General features: G+C 34.9%; 2 protein-coding genes and 1 pseudogene across 2 annotated transcripts; 2 read left to right on the top strand and 1 right to left on the bottom strand.

The window, feature by feature from the left end:
• Positions 1-5265: 5265 nt before the first annotated feature.
• Positions 5266-5481, bottom strand: LOC114736929 (glu S.griseus protease inhibitor-like; annotated as a pseudogene).
• A 1751-nt stretch (positions 5482-7232) lies between these two features.
• LOC114736928 (uncharacterized) lies at positions 7233-8300 on the top strand. The gene is made up of 2 exons (XM_028924813.1): positions 7233-7550; positions 7632-8300. The coding sequence occupies exons 1-2, from the start codon at positions 7233-7235 to the stop codon at positions 8298-8300; spliced, it is 987 nt and encodes a 328-aa protein (XP_028780646.1).
• Positions 8301-8584: 284 nt separating this feature from the next.
• Positions 8585-9962, top strand: LOC114736927 (putative nuclease HARBI1). The gene is made up of 2 exons (XM_028924812.1): positions 8585-9404; positions 9499-9962. Exons 1-2 carry the CDS (start codon positions 8585-8587, stop codon positions 9960-9962), a joined length of 1284 nt encoding a protein of 427 aa, XP_028780645.1.
• The last annotated feature ends 10059 nt before the right edge of the window (positions 9963-20021 follow it).

The raw sequence follows: 20021 nt of genomic DNA, 5'->3' as shown, positions 1-20021 counted from the left end.
TTGAGACTACAATGGATTTCGTAGGTTCGCATTCAAGTATTACCCTTTTATAGATTAGCTTGCTCCAATGTGGTCTCGCACACGCGAGCATCTTTCTCAACTTTCGAGAGAGAAGAAAACGTCCCTTTCAAAATTATGTTTCAGGAGTCGAGAACGAAGGACTTTCAATGTCTTATTTATTTTTGAGGAATAGTTTTCGTTCTATTTTTCTCTCAACTTGCGAACTTAACATTCCAGCGCACAGCGTGAAAATATCTTCTCGTGAAAAGAGAGAGCAAATTATAGAGTTCTCTCGGGCAACGTTTTACTTGCTCAACTCTAACGCGTATGAGAGCTGCATATTAAATGTTCTTTTTTATTTCCTTTTTAAAACCATCAACATTAGAAGTTTGCTGTGTGGAGGGATTTTGAGTTTTAGCACCATATTTTCCAGTTAGTGCCTCCAAAGGGGATTGTTGTGTGTATAACTTACGAAACGAGAAGTCGCTTTCATATGCATGGCCTCGTGTTATTGAAACTTCAGGCAATCTGGTCTTGACTGCCAAATTTGCATCAAATTTAACCTTTCCCATTCATTCGATATTGATTCATAAACCAAGAAATTCTTCATGCAAACTTACGTGGCCAACGGCCATATCGCAACTGAGTTGGGTACAAATCCAGCAAGTACAACCATTCAACAGTTGACCATTTGATTTCTCTAGTATTATCTAATAATCGTGTTTGATACGCCTAGATTGAGGAATTTTGTCCTGCCGACTCCATAAATAAATAGACTCTAGTTTGAATTGATGCTATCGCCAATAGACATTAATGGATAAACATAAAACACCTTTGTTAATTTTTTTTTTGGGGCACGTGGAAGGCAGAATGAATCCCGATGTCAAGTTAAACAGAAACTCTTCAATGCAGGTTCCAGGTTATAACCAAATCAATTTTGTAGAAAATTCTACAAATAAAAACAAAAAAAAAATGTAGTCTTTGCAAGTATTCGAAAGTCAAAATCATTGAACCAAACAAAATCCTGAGAAAAGTCACCAAACCTCAAGGCTTATCATCACTATAAATACTTACCATATTGTGATTACGCTTCATACGTTGGTATATGTTCCTATTTCTCAACACACAAAATGAGAGTTTTCGTCAAGCTTATTTTGCTGCTACTTCTGACACTAGGGCATGCCCAGCAAAACCAAGCTGGCAGGATCTTGGATGAGGAGAAACATCTTTGGATGCAGTCCCTTCCCAAAGGTTCTGTTCCTCCATCTGGACCTTCGGGTTGCACATTCATCCCCGGAACCGGTGGCAAACCATGCCCCCCGGTGAATGAAATGAACGTTGCAGGCAACGCTTTCCGCCTCCATGGTGGTGGTGCTGCCTATCCTCATCATATAGTCCCATCTGCCATGGCAGCCAATCATTGAAGCTTCATCGAAGCCAACTCCATACAGAAGGCGCACACAGATAACCGATTTATTGATTGTTTCTTTAATTTTTATTATTTGTATTTTCGCATTTTTATTGAGAGAGATATAATAGGAAGCTCAACCTCTTGAGTAAGTTTAGCCTCTCCGTACACACACGCACGCTTTGCTGTTTTAATTTGTATCACGTGTAGTAGTGGTTTTCTTTTTCTCAGTAAAATTTTGCACAGCATGCAGATTGTATACATTACAGCTTATGTACAGTGATTCCATTTGCTAAATCTTTGGTTTTGTTTTAAACTTACAATGATAGTTCATAATTACCAAGAAATAAAGGATACCATCTCTTGTTCGTAGAAATAATAAAATGAGTTTCCTACTTTGGAATTTGACTTGTTCAGGTGATTGGGATTGTAAGATTTTGATAAAAAGATCATAAATTTAATCCCTTGCGTGACGTGTGTGACTATGTGTATGTGTATTTGTATATACACTATAAATGCAGCTTATATAAGGTTAATTAATTGTGCCTAATTAAGTTAGGTGGATATACGTAGATACTCAGATAATTGTTTACTTATCGAAGGAAGTTTCGTGTTAGTGCAGCTTGGATTTGGAAAAAAATATTAACTAATATAACATGGTGGCAGAACAGTTTGACCGCAGCCTCTCCCTAAATGAGTGGACTAAACTGAATTCACAACAAAATCAACTCTTTATTTTCCGAAGGAAATAGTAGTCGGTGGCTTACGATCATAAGAAGACCTAGTTATTTATTCATTACTAATATTAATTAGAAAATAAACAGATTAAAATGTGAGGCCGTTAATTCTTGATAGACCCTTCTTTTTGACATCATAGACACTTGACACTTCGTATTGCACATAATGAAAATAAGTCAAGAAGTTGAGTCCAAACAAAATAAATACATCTTCTTCTTGTATTCTAAAAATATCCTAAACCATCAGCTAAAGACTAATCCTTTTCAAAATGTAAAAAAACAAAAAAGTAGGTCTATAATACTACTTCACAAGATTGATTGCATGCGGTATGTTTAAAAAAGAACCGAGAGGGAAGAAGACTAAAAGAGCGGAATCTTAATGGTTAAAAGTTAATACTCATGTACACTCACAATTTTTTGGTGTGAGACTAGGATATTTCAAGTTTTGGACTTGGAAGGTTTTATCATATTTTAAGTGTTTAAGGCATAGCCCTCTTAGGTGTGTTTGGTATGAGGGATTTGGGAGGGAGGGGAGGGAAGGGGAGGGGTTTTAATCATTTTCCCTTGTTTGGCAACACACAAATTTTAGGAGGGGAGAGAAAATTTTTAAAATTTCCCCTCCCCTCCCCTCCCTAACCTCCCCTCCAAAATTGGGAGGATTTGGAGGGAAAGGGCAATATTTTGTCATATTATGACCATTATGCCTATATTTTGTCATGTTGTAACCATTATGTCTATATTTTGTCATGTTGTGACCATTATGCCCACACCTTAAATAAAATAAGAGCAAAATTATCCATATTAAAATGTTTTTCCCTCCCCTCCCCTCTTTTTTTATAAATCCAAACAAGATAATATTAAAATCCTTCCACTCCCCTCCCCTTCCCTTCCTTCCATTAAAATCCCTCCCCTCCCCTTCCTCTCATTGAGCCAAACATACCCTTAATGAGTAGGCTTCTCGAAACGTGAATAATTTTCCGGAATGAAAGATATTCACATTTCTTGTTTTTTGGGACATTGAATTTATGAGGGTTTGATTTGTACTTATTAGAGCACTCTGGTCATGTCTTTTGAATTAAGAAGGGGGAAAAAAGGGCAAATCGTAAGCATGAAATTAAAAAAAGTCAAATTAAATGAGTTTGCGGTCGTATTGTTCAGATTGACTTTACTAGTTATTGCTTACGGTTATGGAATAGAAACTCATCGGAAAATCCAAAGTCAAGTCGGCCCACCTTAATATTTTAGCCTGAAAAAACTAAGGCGTATAAAATCTGTGGTTATCTGTTCGTCTTTGGATGATCAAAGTCCTCATCTTTGATAGACATTTGTGAAATGAATTCGTAAGCATTGCTGGTGCCAAAATCAAGTTTGAATAGGTTGTTTCTTTTTTTCTCCCCCAATATCCAAGTGTCCAAGTTTACCAACTAAATTATATTTATATATAGATAGATATATGTAATGCATAAATATTAAAAATGTATCTAAATCTTAATTTTAATTGGAGATGGGGAGATTTTTTATACTATATTAATTTTTGGATATAAGAAAGGAATAACAGGTATGCCTGAGAATTCAAGAATTCGTAAGCAGTAAGAATATTATTTTCTTAATTATCGTTTAGGTTTCTTAAATTCATTAATCAAACAAAAGAGCTGACACAGTCACACAGCTCATGCGGGCCGATCTTATCCTCTGCTTTGTTACTGGTAGGATCGTAGTCATGATTTTTTTCTCTCTTTTTTTTTTCCCCTGCTAGATAGAATTTTTTTCCCAAATTAACCTTATTAATATTCTCCAACAATAATTAAGTAGAAGAGGGAGGAAAAGAATTAAGAAAAATATTTAAGGTGTGTTAGAAAAAACATATCATATTAACTAATTTAACTAACATTCTTAATCTATTCAAATTAATTAATTAGATCTTATATTAAGAATTAGAAAAGTAATATACAATCAAGCTTCAGTCCAAAAAAAAATTACACAATTTGTGACAGATTTAAGAGTTAAAATAATGTATTTTTAAAATTATAGGGAGGGAAAAGAAAAGGTTTCCCTCTTTGTTTTTCGTTTTCTTTTTCTTTTTTTTTTTGTTTTTTGGGGGCCAGAGAGTTACAATCGGTAAATTATTAGTGTTGATAAATTCTGAAAAATTATTAGACCACTGAAAAGGAACTTGCAGGGAGATTCTCACTGTTTCCAAGTTAACAAAACATTCGAATAAATTTAATTTGCTGGTCAACAATACATTTGAATATATTATGAAGATACAAAAAGAGAAGAAAACAGCGAGATTAATGTTTTTCAGCGGTCTGATCTATTCAAGCGTGTTGTTAGCTTGCACATTATATATGAAGTTTTATTCTCTCGTTTTTCTTCCCGCAATGTCGAGCAATGTGTGTGTGTGTGTGTGTGTGTGTGTGTGTGTGTGTGTGAGAGAGAGAGAGAGAGAGAGAGAGAGAGAGAGAGAGAGAGAGAGAGATTCTGCCGCCTCTTCGGTTGTTTTTGAAGATCGATTCAATATCAATTCTTTTTTTGGGGTGAATATTCAAGATCCCGTTAATACATAGGAATCATAAAAAATAAATAAATAACTCAATCATTGAGCTCTACTACTTGAATAATATAAATTTGTTTCCTTCATAAAAGCCAGGAAAATTAAATTAAAACTACTTTATATTGTTGTTAATATAAGAATTAATTACTGGTTGAATTCAGTTTTAAATGTAAGATACTTCCATTTGTCATAAATAACTAATTTTTTTAATTGTTTTAATCTAACGAAATTAGTTAAATAATTTTCATATTAAAGATCATACCGAATTAATTTTTTTGGCCGAACTAATAAGCTAATCGAATTGAGAGGGATTGAAAAGTACAAAATGAATAATCTTATGCTCTATCGATAATATAATGAATTATTAAAAAGAATAGGAAGAATTTGAAAAGAAGAGAAATATGAGTGTAAGGGGGGGAATGGAGCATGGAGAGAAGCGTGAAATGGGTAATTTATTATGATAGGAATGGCAACCAAAACAGAGGAGGGATGCATGAATAAAAAGCATGGGTGGCAATTAATAATAATAATAATAACAATAAAGTGAAGGGGGCATAATGAAAGGGTTATACTGTAAATTGACCAATTCTGGGGACTCGGCTGACAATTTGTTGGTTGTCAACAAAGACGCGCACTCGGTCGCATCAGAAATCGCCGGTGACAAAAGATCCTTCTTTCACGGTGGTGGCTCTCACTCTTCTATTTTCCCTCTCTATTACGACTTTGGCTGCTTCTCCATTTGTGCCCACTAATTCTGGCCACGAACTCTTCCCTATACACATTATACATCCGTCCATTCATTTGTTACTGCCACTCATCACCTTTAATTCACTCCCAAAACATATACTATCTTTCATTATCCCAAATATAAAATTTAGTTTATAGTATAAAATTACATTACAAACTATATCGTATATTTAGTACCAGAGATAATAATAAATATACATGTACACATGTTCATCTGGTCATCTTTATTATAACCCGTAGGGGGAAAAAAAACTTTATGCGTTTATAAGTCATATTATAAACAAGTTTTTAAGTAAACGTATCATTTTACCATAGTAAAGAGTATGGGTCTGTTTGGTTGGGCTTCTGAGGAGCTTATAAGCAGCTTAAAGTCAGCATAAGCCCGATTGGAATTCAGATGCTGTTTGGATGGGCTTGGAAAAAAAAGTGGCTTATGAATTTTAAGCTCCTCAACGCACGTTCTGGCCCAAGCCAATTTTTATGGCTTATTGAATCATAAGCTCTTACTTTTTACCGTTGGATCCTATCAGCCGGTCCTCAATTTTTTTTCCTCAAGTCTTCGGTCTTTCTTCGTCTCCTGGAGCCTTCGTTCTTTCTTTTCTTCTTTCCCATCTGCTCTCCCTTCTACCCGACCGGCGACCCTCATCCTGCCTCCTCCGTCGCCTTGTCGTCCGACCACCGAGAGTTGCCGTGAGCTGCGCCGCGTCTCCGCCGTGAGGTCCTCGTGTTGGGTGTGGCTTCGAGTGACCGAAAGCCTGGTCCTTCACGCGAGCTGCCTCCCCTCATCGTCCGTCCCCAGAACCACCGAGAGTTGCCGTGAGCTGCGTCGCGTCTCCGCCGTGAGGTCCTCGTGTTGGGTGTGGCTTCGAGTGACCGAAAGGCTGGTCCTTCACGCGAGCTGCCTCCCCTCATCCTCCGTCCCCAGAACCACCGACACTTGCCGTGAACTCCGTCGCCGCCGTCAGCTGGTCCATCTCAGGTGTGCGTCGAAGATCTGAGCCTGATCTACCTCTGCCAAACTTCGATTGATCTGCTCTGAGCCAGGTTGACCGATTCGTGTTGTATTGCTTTTCGGTGAATGTAGGATACGGTATTAATCAAAGCATGTGGAGGGTGTGTGTTTGTTGATCTGGTGTGAGCTAATAGATTGACTGATCGAACCACCGTGCTGTGTTATTTTTTTCTTCTTGGCCTGGTTTTGTGGTGTGTTTCGGTGATGAATAATTTTTTGTGATGAATGCTTGACATTTGTTGATTTTTAGATCTGAGTTTTGGGCTAAATCTGGCACAGATGTAATTGCTACCTGCAAATGAGTGTTGTAGGCGACAGGAAGAATGAGCCAAAATACATTCCATATCAATTAATGTTGTCAAATGATCCGGTTCTTATTAGTTTATGATAAGTTTTCTTCTAATTTACACATCAATAAAACATTTTTAACCAATTTAAGTAATTTGACCTAAGTATTCTTTTTTTTTTTTTGCCTTCAATTATTACCTATCATATTCTTATCAATTAGATTATTAAGGGTGAAGGATATTTTAGGGAAAAATTATTGATTACTCTTATACGTTTATAAGGAGAATATAAGGATTATATGCAATGATTATATGCACAGATCTAATGTCTTGGGATTTCTTATTAATTTTAGATGAGAAGAATATGCAAGAACAATTTTTTTTATCTGGGTAGAACTTATTTCTTACATAATGTAGCTTGAATTTGAACATTTTTTGTGCTTTGTTTGGTTCTGTTAGTCTGATCTATATTATTTTCCACTTAGAAATGGATAACGATAAAGAAAAAGCGAGTTGGGATTCGTATACGACGAAAATTCTAATCGATGTTTGTGTTGAGCAAATTGTGCACAAAGAACGTCAAGGAACATCATTTACAAGGCCGGGTTGGAACAAAATTACAAAGAGTTTTCAGGAAAGAAGTGGGAAAATGTATGATAGGAAGCAACTTAAGAATAGATTTGACATTTTGAGAAAGGATTGGAAGTTGTGGGACAAACTTATGTCTGGGGAGACTGGCATTGGTTATGATGCAGCAACAAATAGGGTGTTGGCCTCCGATGAATGGTGGCAACGGAAATTAAGGGTAACTATTTGTGTTGGTTGAGTTTTAGTTTTAAATATTAGTTTCTTCATCGCTGACACTTGCCTAATTACGTTAATGTAGGTGGATCCCAATTTCAGGAAATTTAGACATCAGGGGTTGATGTTTGCATCAGACCTAATGAGGATATTCAAAGATGTTGTGGCTTCGGGAGACTTTATGTATGCACCATCAGCCTCACAACCTCAGCCAGCATTCACTCCACAGGCTGACACAGAAGAGGAGGATGTTTATAGAGTCGGGCTCGACCAACAGGAAGGGTCGGGGGACAGTGAGGATGAAAATTTTGGTGTTGACCCAACAGCCACCGCAGGGATCTCAGATGATTTTGCCGGTTGCAACTTAAACAACCCTTCGAGTACTGGACCAAGTGACTCAGGAAGCTATGGAAAGAGAAAGAGGGGTGAGACGTCTAATGCGAAGAAGAAGAAAAAAGTTGCTGCGACTACAAAAATTTCTGATAGCCTGAGTGTTATAGCAGCTGCTTCTGAAAAGCGAGCATCAGCATTGGTTGAAGATCCCCAACAAGTTGAGAAGATTTGGGGACACCTGGCTAGCCTTGAGGAGCTTAATGGTAACCCTCAACTATATTATGCATGTGCGAAGATGCTTACGCGGCTGAAATGGGCTAGGAGAGCCTATTTGGGGTTTATGCCTGATAAAAGCAAGTTGTTGGAGTGGTTGATACCGGCAGCACTAGACCCAGACACATGGAAGGGACCTGTAGATTAGGATTTAGTTTAGGACTTTGTTGTTTCACTGTTGTTACTGCATTTATTAACGTGAACTAATTGCTGTTTGAACCTAAACTTATGTGACTTGTTGTAGAAGGGACCTGTAGAAATCTTAGTAATGACTATGTAATATTTATGCTAATTTCTACTTATCATATATGTGTTTGGTTTTGCTGTTTGGTTTTTCTATTTGCAGTATGATAATTATTTACACCTTGTTTAGGGTAATCCTTATAATGCTTACACTTTGTTGTCATCATAGTTACAGGGTTAACTCCAGAAATGGCTTCTTGGAATGAAGATACTTTGAAGGATTGGAATGATGATTCACCATTGAATGAAGATACTTTGAAGGATTGGAATGATGATTCACAGTGCAATGAAGATGACCGTTCAAGACAGATTAATGAGGAATTAACACAATATGAAGCAGTAGGTGCATTGGTTGGTCATTACTGTGAAATGTATATGTTTAAACAACCCTGCAGAACTAGTGAGCAGACAGGAAATTTATGGGTGCAAGGTATTATGAATGGCCATGATGATCGATGTCCTGAAATGTTTAGAGTGGATAAATATGTTTTCCACCTCTTATGTACCAAATTGGAGGAACACGGTTTACGAAAGTCTAAATACGTAGGAATTGAAGAAATGGTCGCGATGTTTTTAAACACGGTTGCACATGGACAATGCAACAGGATGATTCAGGAACGGTTTCAACGTTCAGGGGAAACTGTAAGTAGGCACTTTCATAATGTACTGCAAGCTTGCCTTAGCCTATCGAGTGAACTTATTCGACCCATAGATCCTACATTTCGTGGAACTCATAGAAAAATTGAGACCGATCCACGTTATTATCCATTTTTCAAGGACGCAATCGGAGCAATTGATGGCACTCATATTCAGTGTGTTGTCCCTGCTGCAGAAAGAGACAAATTTATTGGCAGAAAGGGAAATCCATCACAAAATGTCATGGCTGTATGTGATTGGGATATGTGTTTCACTTTTGTCTTGGCGGGATGGGAGGGATCTGCACATGATGCTCGTATATTTGACAGTGCTATTACAAATTCATCTCTTAATTTCCCTCATCCACCTCCAGGTATATGTTTATAAGTTGCAATCACGCATGTTTTTTTAATTATTTCATTTTTTTTTCTTTTCACAATCTCTCTAATTGTTTCATGAATCATTAGGGAAATATTACTTGGTTGATGCGGGATATCCAACACCAAATGGATATCTAGGTCCATACAGATCTGAGCGCTACCACCTTCCGGACTTCCGACGACAAGTAGGATTTCGAAATATCAATGAAGCCTTCAATTACTATCATTCCAGTTTAAGGTGCACAATAGAAAGAACTTTTGGTGTTTGGAAGAATAGATTTCACATCTTACGAAACATGCGTAGTTACGACTTCCAAACACAAGTATACTTAGTTTGTGCAACAATGGCCATTCATAACCTTATAAGGAGGCATTCAAGCTCCGACTCCCTTTTTGAACAAGCTGAAAATGATAATATAGTGGCCGAACATGATCAGGCTGAAGCTAGTCAACCATCGCCTTCAAACGTTACATCACAGTCTTCATCGCATATGAATCGTGTTCGTGATGCAATCAGAGACCAAATCGTTCATAGTTTATCAAATAATTAATTATGTAATATTATTTTATTTTATTTTGTCAATTGGAGTTCAAAACTTTGTTATCCATTTAAATTATGTTTAGTTGACTTCTTCGTATTAAATTAATTTAAATTTATTGTATTATGTTTTTTTTATCATGTTGCACTTTGTTTCTTAAATATTTTTTATGATTTCTCTACAGTTCGTAATTCTAATTCACTAAATAAATTTTACTTCATCATTATATTATCTCTATTCAATTTTTTCCTTCTTTCACTTTATATTTAAAATAATTTTTTAGATTACTCTAAATTTTAAAAATTTAATTCACTTATTCATATTAAATTATTTTAATTCCATTGTATTATGTGAAATTATTTTTTTCCTATTTTTTACTATTTATTAAAACTCATACCTATTTTAGTCATTTTACAACCAAACTTACTTTTACTCAACCATAATCCAAACAGCTTTTTATCCATTTCACTTTTGCAAACGGGCTTTTCTGAACTCCAATCCAAACACAATTCAGCTTATTCAATTTAGCTTATATCCCATTTCACTTATCCATAAGCTGCTTTTCCAATAAGCAGTTTTTCCAATCGCTCATCCAAACGGGCCCTATATATATTAAATAGGCTTCTGATGGAGAAAAACCTGGGCAACTTGACATCTTCCTGCACCTTTTGGCTGTGATCTCTTGAATTATGATGATGTAGCTATTTACCGCAGAACTGAGTTGATGCTTAACTTGCTTTGCATGTTATGTATATATAGGTAGGAGAGATAGAGGTTCGAGTCATGAATGAACAATGATGGTATGCACATTGGCCGGTTATTTTGTCGTTTTCATTTCATACAATAAATTTCACTTTTAAACTAATAAAATTCATACTATCTCTGGTCCTAATTATAAGAACTAGTTGACTAATTTAAGGAGATTAAGAAAAAAAGTTAAATTAGTTATTTGTAATAAATATGTGTTATCTTTCCAAAAATATCCTTACTAATCAAGTTTATTGGCTAGAACTACTATTATTTGAAGAATTACCTTAAAAAAATGCATAAATATAAGAGACAAAGTAGATTGGGGTTTTATAATTAGGATCAAAATAAAAATTAAACAAGATCTTATATTAAGAATAGAAAGTAGTTTTGTTTTTTTTGGCACAAAAGTTTTAGACAAGGTTCGGACTCAACCCAAACTAAGAACATTGCACTTGAATGACCCCTACTAGCCGGTGATAATATTGGGCAGGGCTGACGGAGAATTGAACACCCTCCTTTTTGAGTGAGAGAATGTAATTGCCGAACTCACACGTATGATGGGTAAAATTCATATTTAGTTGATGCACTTCCTTATTCAATTTCGAGGGAGGGCCGGCCCCTTTATTTAAAGATTTGGCGGCTTATATGCCTGCACCCCCTAGGTATGGAGGTCCAAAAGACTAATTGGGCTTCATGGGCCTTCAAGCAAGGAGGCCCATATCTTTAAGGATGTTCCCTGCCCCTTTACTTGGTTCTGGATTGCTTGGTTGAATTCGGGTGATTTAAAGTCAGTATCTTATCAAAATAGTATTAATATAATTAAATAAAGGATTAAAATTTAATCGAGACCATTTAAACATTAGCATTGGAGAGGTGAAACAACCGGTTTTATCGTCATAAGACTGCCCGACGATGACCCCATCCGATTCCAATCCATAGGCGACAAAAGGCCGGCCGCATGAGATTACGTACCATAGGAATTACGTAATTTTCAAGTATTTCAAATAAAATTACTTACAATAAAAAGATATCTATGCATAATAAAACAAACAGTATATTCTATTGGAAAGTTTGGGAAAAACTTTTTATTGATAATAAGGACTTGTATCAGAAGATACTCTATATGTACAAAATTTGTAAAGTGTTGACTTTTTTTGTGTATGAGAATTTTTTGTTTTTGGTAAAATACGGGGCAAAATGCCCAATCGTTGTGTATGAGAATTTATTAGGTTATTCTCATAGAAAAATTTTAATGGAGAACCTTTTTCCCGATTTTTCCTATTACATTTCCCACCTAAATTTCTTTTTCTTTTTTTTTTTCCGGCATCAAGGATTTGTTTTTTTAATTTTCATTTGCTGGGATCGTAAATGGTGCGTGTTGTCGTGCATAATAACAAGATAAAAAGATACTCTGATCTTTTTTGGCCAGGAAAAAAAAATTCTCTGATCATGTTTGGTATTTCTAATCCTTCGTTTTTTTATTAGTCTCTGTTGCCTTCTTTTTTTTAATTTAAAATTAAAATTCAAGATAACATTAGAAATATTTTTCTACTGCCATCAAATAATTAATAGTCACCAGACCAAAAATGATTTTTCAATTTTCCAATTTTCTCCATATGATAAAAATTAGAAGAAGATTATCTTGATTTCATTTCGAAAGGATAACTTTTTGGTGTAATTTATGATCACGATTGTATATATGAATTATATATTACAGAGAATTCAACAGTTATTATTATTGACCACAAACAACATACACAAGACATACAAACAATAATGACATAGAAAATAAAAGCAGAATAATAAAACTCCTCCTCCTTATTGCATGGCTATGACATGGAGTAGTGTTGAGAAGAAGAGTGAAGAATAGATGAGCATGTTCTATCCGATCTTGGGAATCTTAGTGACAATGCCATCGCCATTCACCCAAACCCAAACCCTATCACATCGGAAGTCAGTGGTGACGATGGTTCCTTCTTCCACAATTATGGCATTCACCAATGAATTCTCTCTCTCTATCGTTGCTTCTGCTATCTCTCCTCTCTGCCCTACCAGCTCTGGCCATGAACTCTTACCTTCACTCACATTAATTAACACGCAAGTAAGATATATTATATAACAGGAAAATTAAGAACAAGAGCCAAACAAGACCAAACATATAACATTATTATTTTCTGTTACCTTGGCATTCGTCAGACATGTCTCCGACTTGGGGATTTTCCTGCAATATCGATCTGTCTAAAGTTTATGTCTTTTGTTTGAGATATGACTGTGATGTATAATGTATTGCTTTGTACGTAGGGGGGCCTATTTATAGTACGGTTGAGGTTGTGTACGTGTTGATCAAGTAACTAGTGGCCATTTCTGACTTCCTCTCTCGCCATATGGCCGGCAAGCATTGCTGTACTTTTATGCGTACGTTCATTCGATTGAATTAGTCAATGTTCATGTTTGGCATACTATTCTCCAACCCTCTTGTTTTCAACTTTCTCCATATTGTTTACCATCCATGCTTACGTATATAAACACATTAGAAATCTTATCCTTTACCTCTAGCCTCATTTTATTTATTTATTGTTTATTCAAAGAGGGAGATAGACAAAAGGTATATCTCAAGATGCTAAATTGCTAATTATATAGAATTGCAATTCAACTTGTTTTCTCGTGAACAGACTTTGAAAGACAGTGAGCTATCGATTAACATGATGAATCCTAACAATAAATCAGTCAAACTATCAATTATATATGCCAAGAAGCCATGTACAAGAAATGACAAGTCCTTAATCAATCTGCAAATTATAATAAAGGGCACATTCAAATGTGCTCTTCGCTTACCACGACTGCTTTTATTTATGCTTATTTCCAAGTTATGAAAGCCGATTAAGTTTTTAGGTTATCCAGAAACTCATAAAAGTCCAATATCTCCAGCTGCAAATACTTGATAGGATTAGGAAGGGCAAAAGCATTGACTTTCTCTCCCCTCCCCCCTCAAGATTTGTAAATGAATAGTTTCAGTTCATTCAATGACGCTTTCCAGGTTAATGACGCCGGTTTGTGATTTCATTTACATGCACAAGTTTAAACCGGATCAATTCCTCGCTAATATATGTAAAAATCATTTGCAAACTTAATTTTTTTAAAACTCGAGCTCGCAAGTTTGTAAACTTTAATCCAAACAAACCATTAACTGCTATACTTGCATGCATGCAGTCTAGCTATCATTAAGCCTTTAAACTTACTGCAGTTGATAGATTTTAGTTTTTATCCAAATTATGTCATGCTTTGTGCGAGCTTTTTGTTGTTCTTGTCATTACTATATTACTATTACTCCTCCGGTCCTTAATATAAGACCCATTTAACTAATTTAATTAGATTAAGGAAGTTAAGTAAATTAGTTAATTATAAGAAAAGTAACATATTTTTCCTAAAACACCATAATCATCTTTCTTAATACCCCATCCCTCTTCTACTTGATTATGGTTGGGGGAGTATCCATATGGGTAATTTAGAGAAAATTAAAAAATATGAGAAATGGGTCTTATATTTAGGACCAAAATCAACTCAAGAATTGGATCCTATATTAAAGACCGGAGGAGTATTATTGAAAGTTCATCCTCAAGCTTGCCATAATCACAATAATAACCTTTCTTTAATCTGTTGTCTCCGATACGGTAGACTTATTCCAGGTTTTAATTGCAACGGATGATCATGACTTGCTTCTTGGTTACATAAAGGCTTACCACTTTTTACCCAGCTCGGGTTGATACAAAGTTAGCAGTGCCTGTAGTCAACAAAGATCCAAAATGAAATCAGAATATTGTGGCCTGTTCATCACTGAGTGGCTTAATAATCATTTAAGTATTGTGCTCTTGTGTATAAAAAGCATTGTTGAGTGACTTGAACTTTAGTTTTGTAGATACGCCGCATCATTTCTGAAGAATCAGAATGAAGATCGTCAAAAAGACATCACTACCCCTCACCCTTTTTTTCTCCAAAAAAAAAAAAAAGAAGATAAAGACATTCCCCTGAGTACCCCTTGCCAAAGTCCGGCGCTAGAGCTCCAATTTTACTGCTCAAGCGCGTTGATACTTGACGTGCTTTTGCATGTTATATATATATATATATATATATAGCAGAGAATGAACAGTGATTATATGCGCATTGGCCGGTTATTTTTGTTGTTTTGATTTCATGCAGTAAAGTTTCTGCTTTAAAACTTATACCTATTAGAAGCCATTTTATTCAAGATACTATCAGGTACTAAATATGAGCACTTCTTCTAAATGGGATTTAAATCTTGGTTTGTCTACCATATCCAACCTCTGCTGGCAAACTAAAGGAATTCATATACACGTGTGTGCGTATATATGCGTGATTTCTAACAGTGAACATGTTTTTTTTTTTTGGGTAGGCATAAATATTTTCTAATTAAAAATAATTCTATTCAAAATACTGTTGAACACTAATGTAGGCATCTTTTTTTTTTTTTTTAGGGTACATAATGTAGGCATCTTCTTGAGTTAATATATTTCTTTTTCATCCATTCAAAAAAAAAATATTTCTTTTGCAATTTGGATGGAGGGCCGGCCCTTTATTTAAAGACAAGGCGGCTTCCTGCAATCTAGGTCCATAAGAGACTAATTCCGCTTCCTGGGTCTTGAAACAAGGAGGCCCATGTTCAAGAACATCTCGCTTCTGAATTGTTTGGTTAAATTCGGGTGATTAAAATTTAGCAGAGTATCTTATAAAAATAGTATCAATATGTTAAATAAATAAAAAATTTAACGGATTAAGATCTAATCGAGACCATTTAAACATTAGCATGGGAGAGGTGAAATAGCCGGCTTTTTAGCCGGATTAAAATCTATAATTTTTAGTTGCAACACCGCCATCCAATCCATAGATGACAAAATGCCGGCCGACCGGAATTTTGTACCATAAAGATTGCACAATGATGACAAATCGTATATTAAATTCGAGAAATTGGAAAAAGGTTTTAATTGAGGCAAAATTTATGGAGTATCAATACTTTTTGTACATGAAAATTCATCAAGTTTTTTTTACTAATAAATTTTTTATCAGTATATTGACTTAATCTTTTTTAATCTAAAATTAAAATTCAATATAACAATAGAAATATTTTTCTACTGTCATCAAATATTAGTAGTAATCGGACTCACATGATTTTTCAACTTTCCAACTTCGTCAATTAGAAGATTATCTTTATCATATATATACACTACCTCTCGTGCTTATTATAAAAACTATTTAAATAATTTGAGTAAATTGAGAAAAATAGTCAAATTAGTTATTTATTATAAATGTAAATTAATTTTTTTTAAATATCATTTTTAATCATCACTGCTCTTTGATGGAAACTCCTTTGATATGTGTAATCGATAGGGTTATAAAGAGAGTAAATCTGAAACAAAATGAATCAAGATTTTTTATATATATGATCAAATTAATTCTTCAACTATAAGAATTTTCAAAGGATAACTTGTTTTTGTGTAATTCCTCATCGCTAACGTGATTGTATACATAAACTATAATTAATGCAATAAAACTGTAAACTTACATAGAATTGAACAGTTTTTATTGACCACAAACAACATACACAAGATACCAATGACAGAGAAAATAAAAACAGAATAATGAACTCCTCCTTATTGCATGGCTATGACATGGAGTGTTGAGATGAAGAGTGAAGAACAGATAAGAATGTTCTATCCGATCTTGGGGATCTTAGTAACAATGCCATCACCATTCACCCAAACCCAAACCCTATCGCATCGGAAGTCAGTGATGACTCTGCTTCCTACTTCCACAATTATGGCATTCACCAATGGATTCTCTCTCTCTATTGTTGCTTCTGCTATTTCTCCTTTCTGTCCTACCAACTCTGCCCATGAACTTTTACCTTCACTCACATTAACACATAAAGTAAGATATATATACCAGGAAAAAAGAATAAGAAATATTCAAACATGACCTAACATACGCACTACTTCTAGTCCTAATTGTAAGAATTCGTTTGTAAACTATAAATGAAGTCTTATTATTAAGATCAGAGATAGTGTAACATTATTCTTTGTTACCTTGGCATTTGCTAGACATGTCTTCGACTTAGGGATTTTCCTGCACTATCGATCTCTCTAAAGTTGATGTCTTTCTGTTTGAGATATAATTGCGATGTGTTGCTTTGTACCGAGGGGGCTATTTATAGTAAGGTTTAGGTTGCGTGTTTTGATCAAGCAATGGCCATTTCTGACTTCTCTCTCGTCGCCATATGGCAAGCATAATGCTGCGCTTCTATGCGCACATTCATTCAATTGAATTAGTCAATGTTCATGTTTGGCATGCTATTCTGCAATCCTCTTGTTTTCAACTATTTGCATATCCAGCGAAGGGCTAGTTTCTCAGGACGGAACGAACTAAAATTTAAATTCTTATTGGGAGAAATTTTATACTTTACCTCAAGCCTCATTTTATTTATTTATTTATTTATCTTAAATTAAAGAAGATGACAGATAAAAGGAATATCCCAACATGCTAATTAATTATAGGATGGCAATAACTTGTTTTCTCGTTAAATAGACTTTTAAAAGCAGTGAAATATCAATTAACGTATGATGAATCCTTATAAATCAGTCAAACTATCTTTAAAGTATAATGAAGGGCTTTCAAACGCTTTTTGCTCTTGCTTTAATTTATGCTTATTTTCAAGTTATGAAATCTGATTTTAGATTATCCAGATAATTATAAAAGTCAAATATCTCCAGCTGTAGATGCCTAATAGGATTGGGAAGGGCGAAAACTTTGACTTTCTCTCCCCTCCCCGATCAAAATTTTTAAATGAATAGTTTCATCGGTTCATTCAATGACGCTTATCTGGTTAATGATCATAATTTGTGATTTCATTTACATACACAAGTTTAAATCGGATCGATTCCTTGCTAATGTAAAAAATCATAACAGCAATATATAGTTAAGCTTGCAAACTTAATTTTCTTTAAACTTAAGCTCGCAAGTTTGTAAACTGTAATCCAAACAAACCATTAACTGCTATACTTGCATGCATGCAGTCCAACAAATGCGTATTATTCTCTGAAACAGTCATTAATCCTTGAAACTTACTGCAGCTGATAGATTCTAGTTTTTATCCAAATCATGCCATGCTTTGTTCGAGCTTTTTGTTGTTCTTGTTATTACTAGCTATCACCATTATGATTAAAAGTTTATCCTCAAGCCTACGATAATCAAAATAATCTCTCTTTGTTTCCGTGTGCAGTCGATACGGTGGACTTATTCCAGGTTTTAAGATTGCAATGGATGATGATTACTTGCTTCTTGGTTACATAAAGGCTTACCACTTTTTCCCCAGCTTGGGTTGATACAAAGCATGAAGTCGTTTGGCACAGTTATAATCTTTTTTGGCCGACCTGATTAACAAGCTAATCAGATTGAGAAGGACTGGAAAGTACTAAGTGCATCAATTCAGGAGCCTGATGAAAAGATTTAAACATATGACCACTGGTGCTCTGTCGCACAATGAATAATGATAGAATAATCCATCATTAACGTTATTATAATAAAGTGAAGGAGGCATAATGAAAGGGTTACATATTGTAAATTAACCAACTCTGGGGACTCCGGTGACAATTTGTTGGTAGTTAACGATGACGCGTACTCGGTCGCATAAGAAATCATGAGTCACAACAGATCCTTCTTTCACAGTGGTGGCTCTCACTCTTTCATTTTCCCTCTCTATTATTACCTTGGCTGCTTCCCCGTTTGTCCCTACCAATTCTGGCCACGACCTCTTCCCTATGTGCTTCCATCACCTTTTAATTCATTCCTTCCCCTAGCAGAACGTATAATATACATATATGTCCACAGAGAAGGGGGGTGGGAGATCAGAAAGCGAGCGATTTAGGAAAAGAAGTAACCTGGGCAGCTTGACACCTTCCTGCACACCTTTTGCCTCTGATCTTCTGATGGTGATGAACCTATATATTTACTGCTCAACTTAGTTGCTACTTAACATCCTTTATATTTTATATAATCCTCAGATTATAATAAAAAATTTATTTTGCAGTGTAATCTACATTAAAAAATGAGTTTTATATTTATTATTTAGGACCGCATCGGATGAGTATATAATAGCAGAGATTCGTACAGACCCAAGTCATGAATGAACAACGATTATATGCGCATTGGCCTGTCATTTTGTCGTTTTGATTTCATACAATAAAATTCCCCTTTAAAACTAATGAAATTCATATGGCTCACAGCGTGATTTCATGAATGAGCAATTATTGAGCATACGCTTCGTTTGTTTCTCCCTTTGTCTCTGCCTTTGTTTTTTTTTTCCTTTTTATTTTACTTAAAGGGATGGCACGAGGTTATAAATGCGTTGGGGGAAAAAAGCACAAGGTTATAAATGAGATTGAATTTGCCACCTGTCACTTAAAAACCAGTTTTCGTACCACTAGACTTCAAACTAAAGCACTTCTACTTGTTTTAGTTTTCTTTCCATCTTCGTTTTTTCCTTATCTCCTGGCCTAAATTTACTCTAGGAGAGCTTCGGATATTTCGATGGAAAATAACAAAAAAGATACCATTAAAATATCACAATCCCAAATTGGAATTAATTTCAATAATCTCAAATTAGTTTATTGGACTCGTGCACCTAAAAATTAGTAATAATACATTGGCTCAAAATATACAGAATCTGTAATGTTCCAATTTCACATTGTACCTCTTTTTTTTTTTTAATATAATCTTTAGTTCTTCAAATTTACTCTCATTTTGGTTCTGGTCCCTCAAATTTTAAACCATAGGTTTTGGTCCCTGAAGGGGCAAAATAACTCAAGTTTTTAGTGGATTATAGGGACTAATATTATAAATGAAAAGGAATTTGAAGGACTAAAATCAAAATTTTAATTGCGATTTTTCCAATTTAAAAAGTAGTACTGGAGAAGGTGAAAATGTGAAATAGCTGGCTTTATTGTCAGAAAACTAACAGCCAACAATGACTCCATCCAGTCCAGAGATGATAAAAGGCCGGCCGGATTAGATGACAAACGGGGGAAAAAAAACATCAAACGGACGTACGAATTGCCAGAATATTATCTTTATTAATTATTATATATTTCATTTTCAAAAAATAACTCATTTTGGGGTGATTTTATCATTGTGTACCCTCTATTCTAAATACTCATACGGTCCTCAATATAAGACTTATTTAATTAATTTGATTAGATTAAAAAGTTAATATTCATCTTTCTTAATATCCTCCATTCCTTACTTATTTGATTA

The sequence above is a fragment of the Neltuma alba genome, unplaced genomic scaffold, assembly GCF_004799145.2.
Source record: "Neltuma alba isolate B1F8T4 unplaced genomic scaffold, ASM479914v2 tig00013387_pilon, whole genome shotgun sequence".
NCBI lineage: Eukaryota > Viridiplantae > Streptophyta > Magnoliopsida > Fabales > Fabaceae > Neltuma > Neltuma alba.
This window is presented reverse-complemented; position numbering and strand designations above follow the sequence as displayed.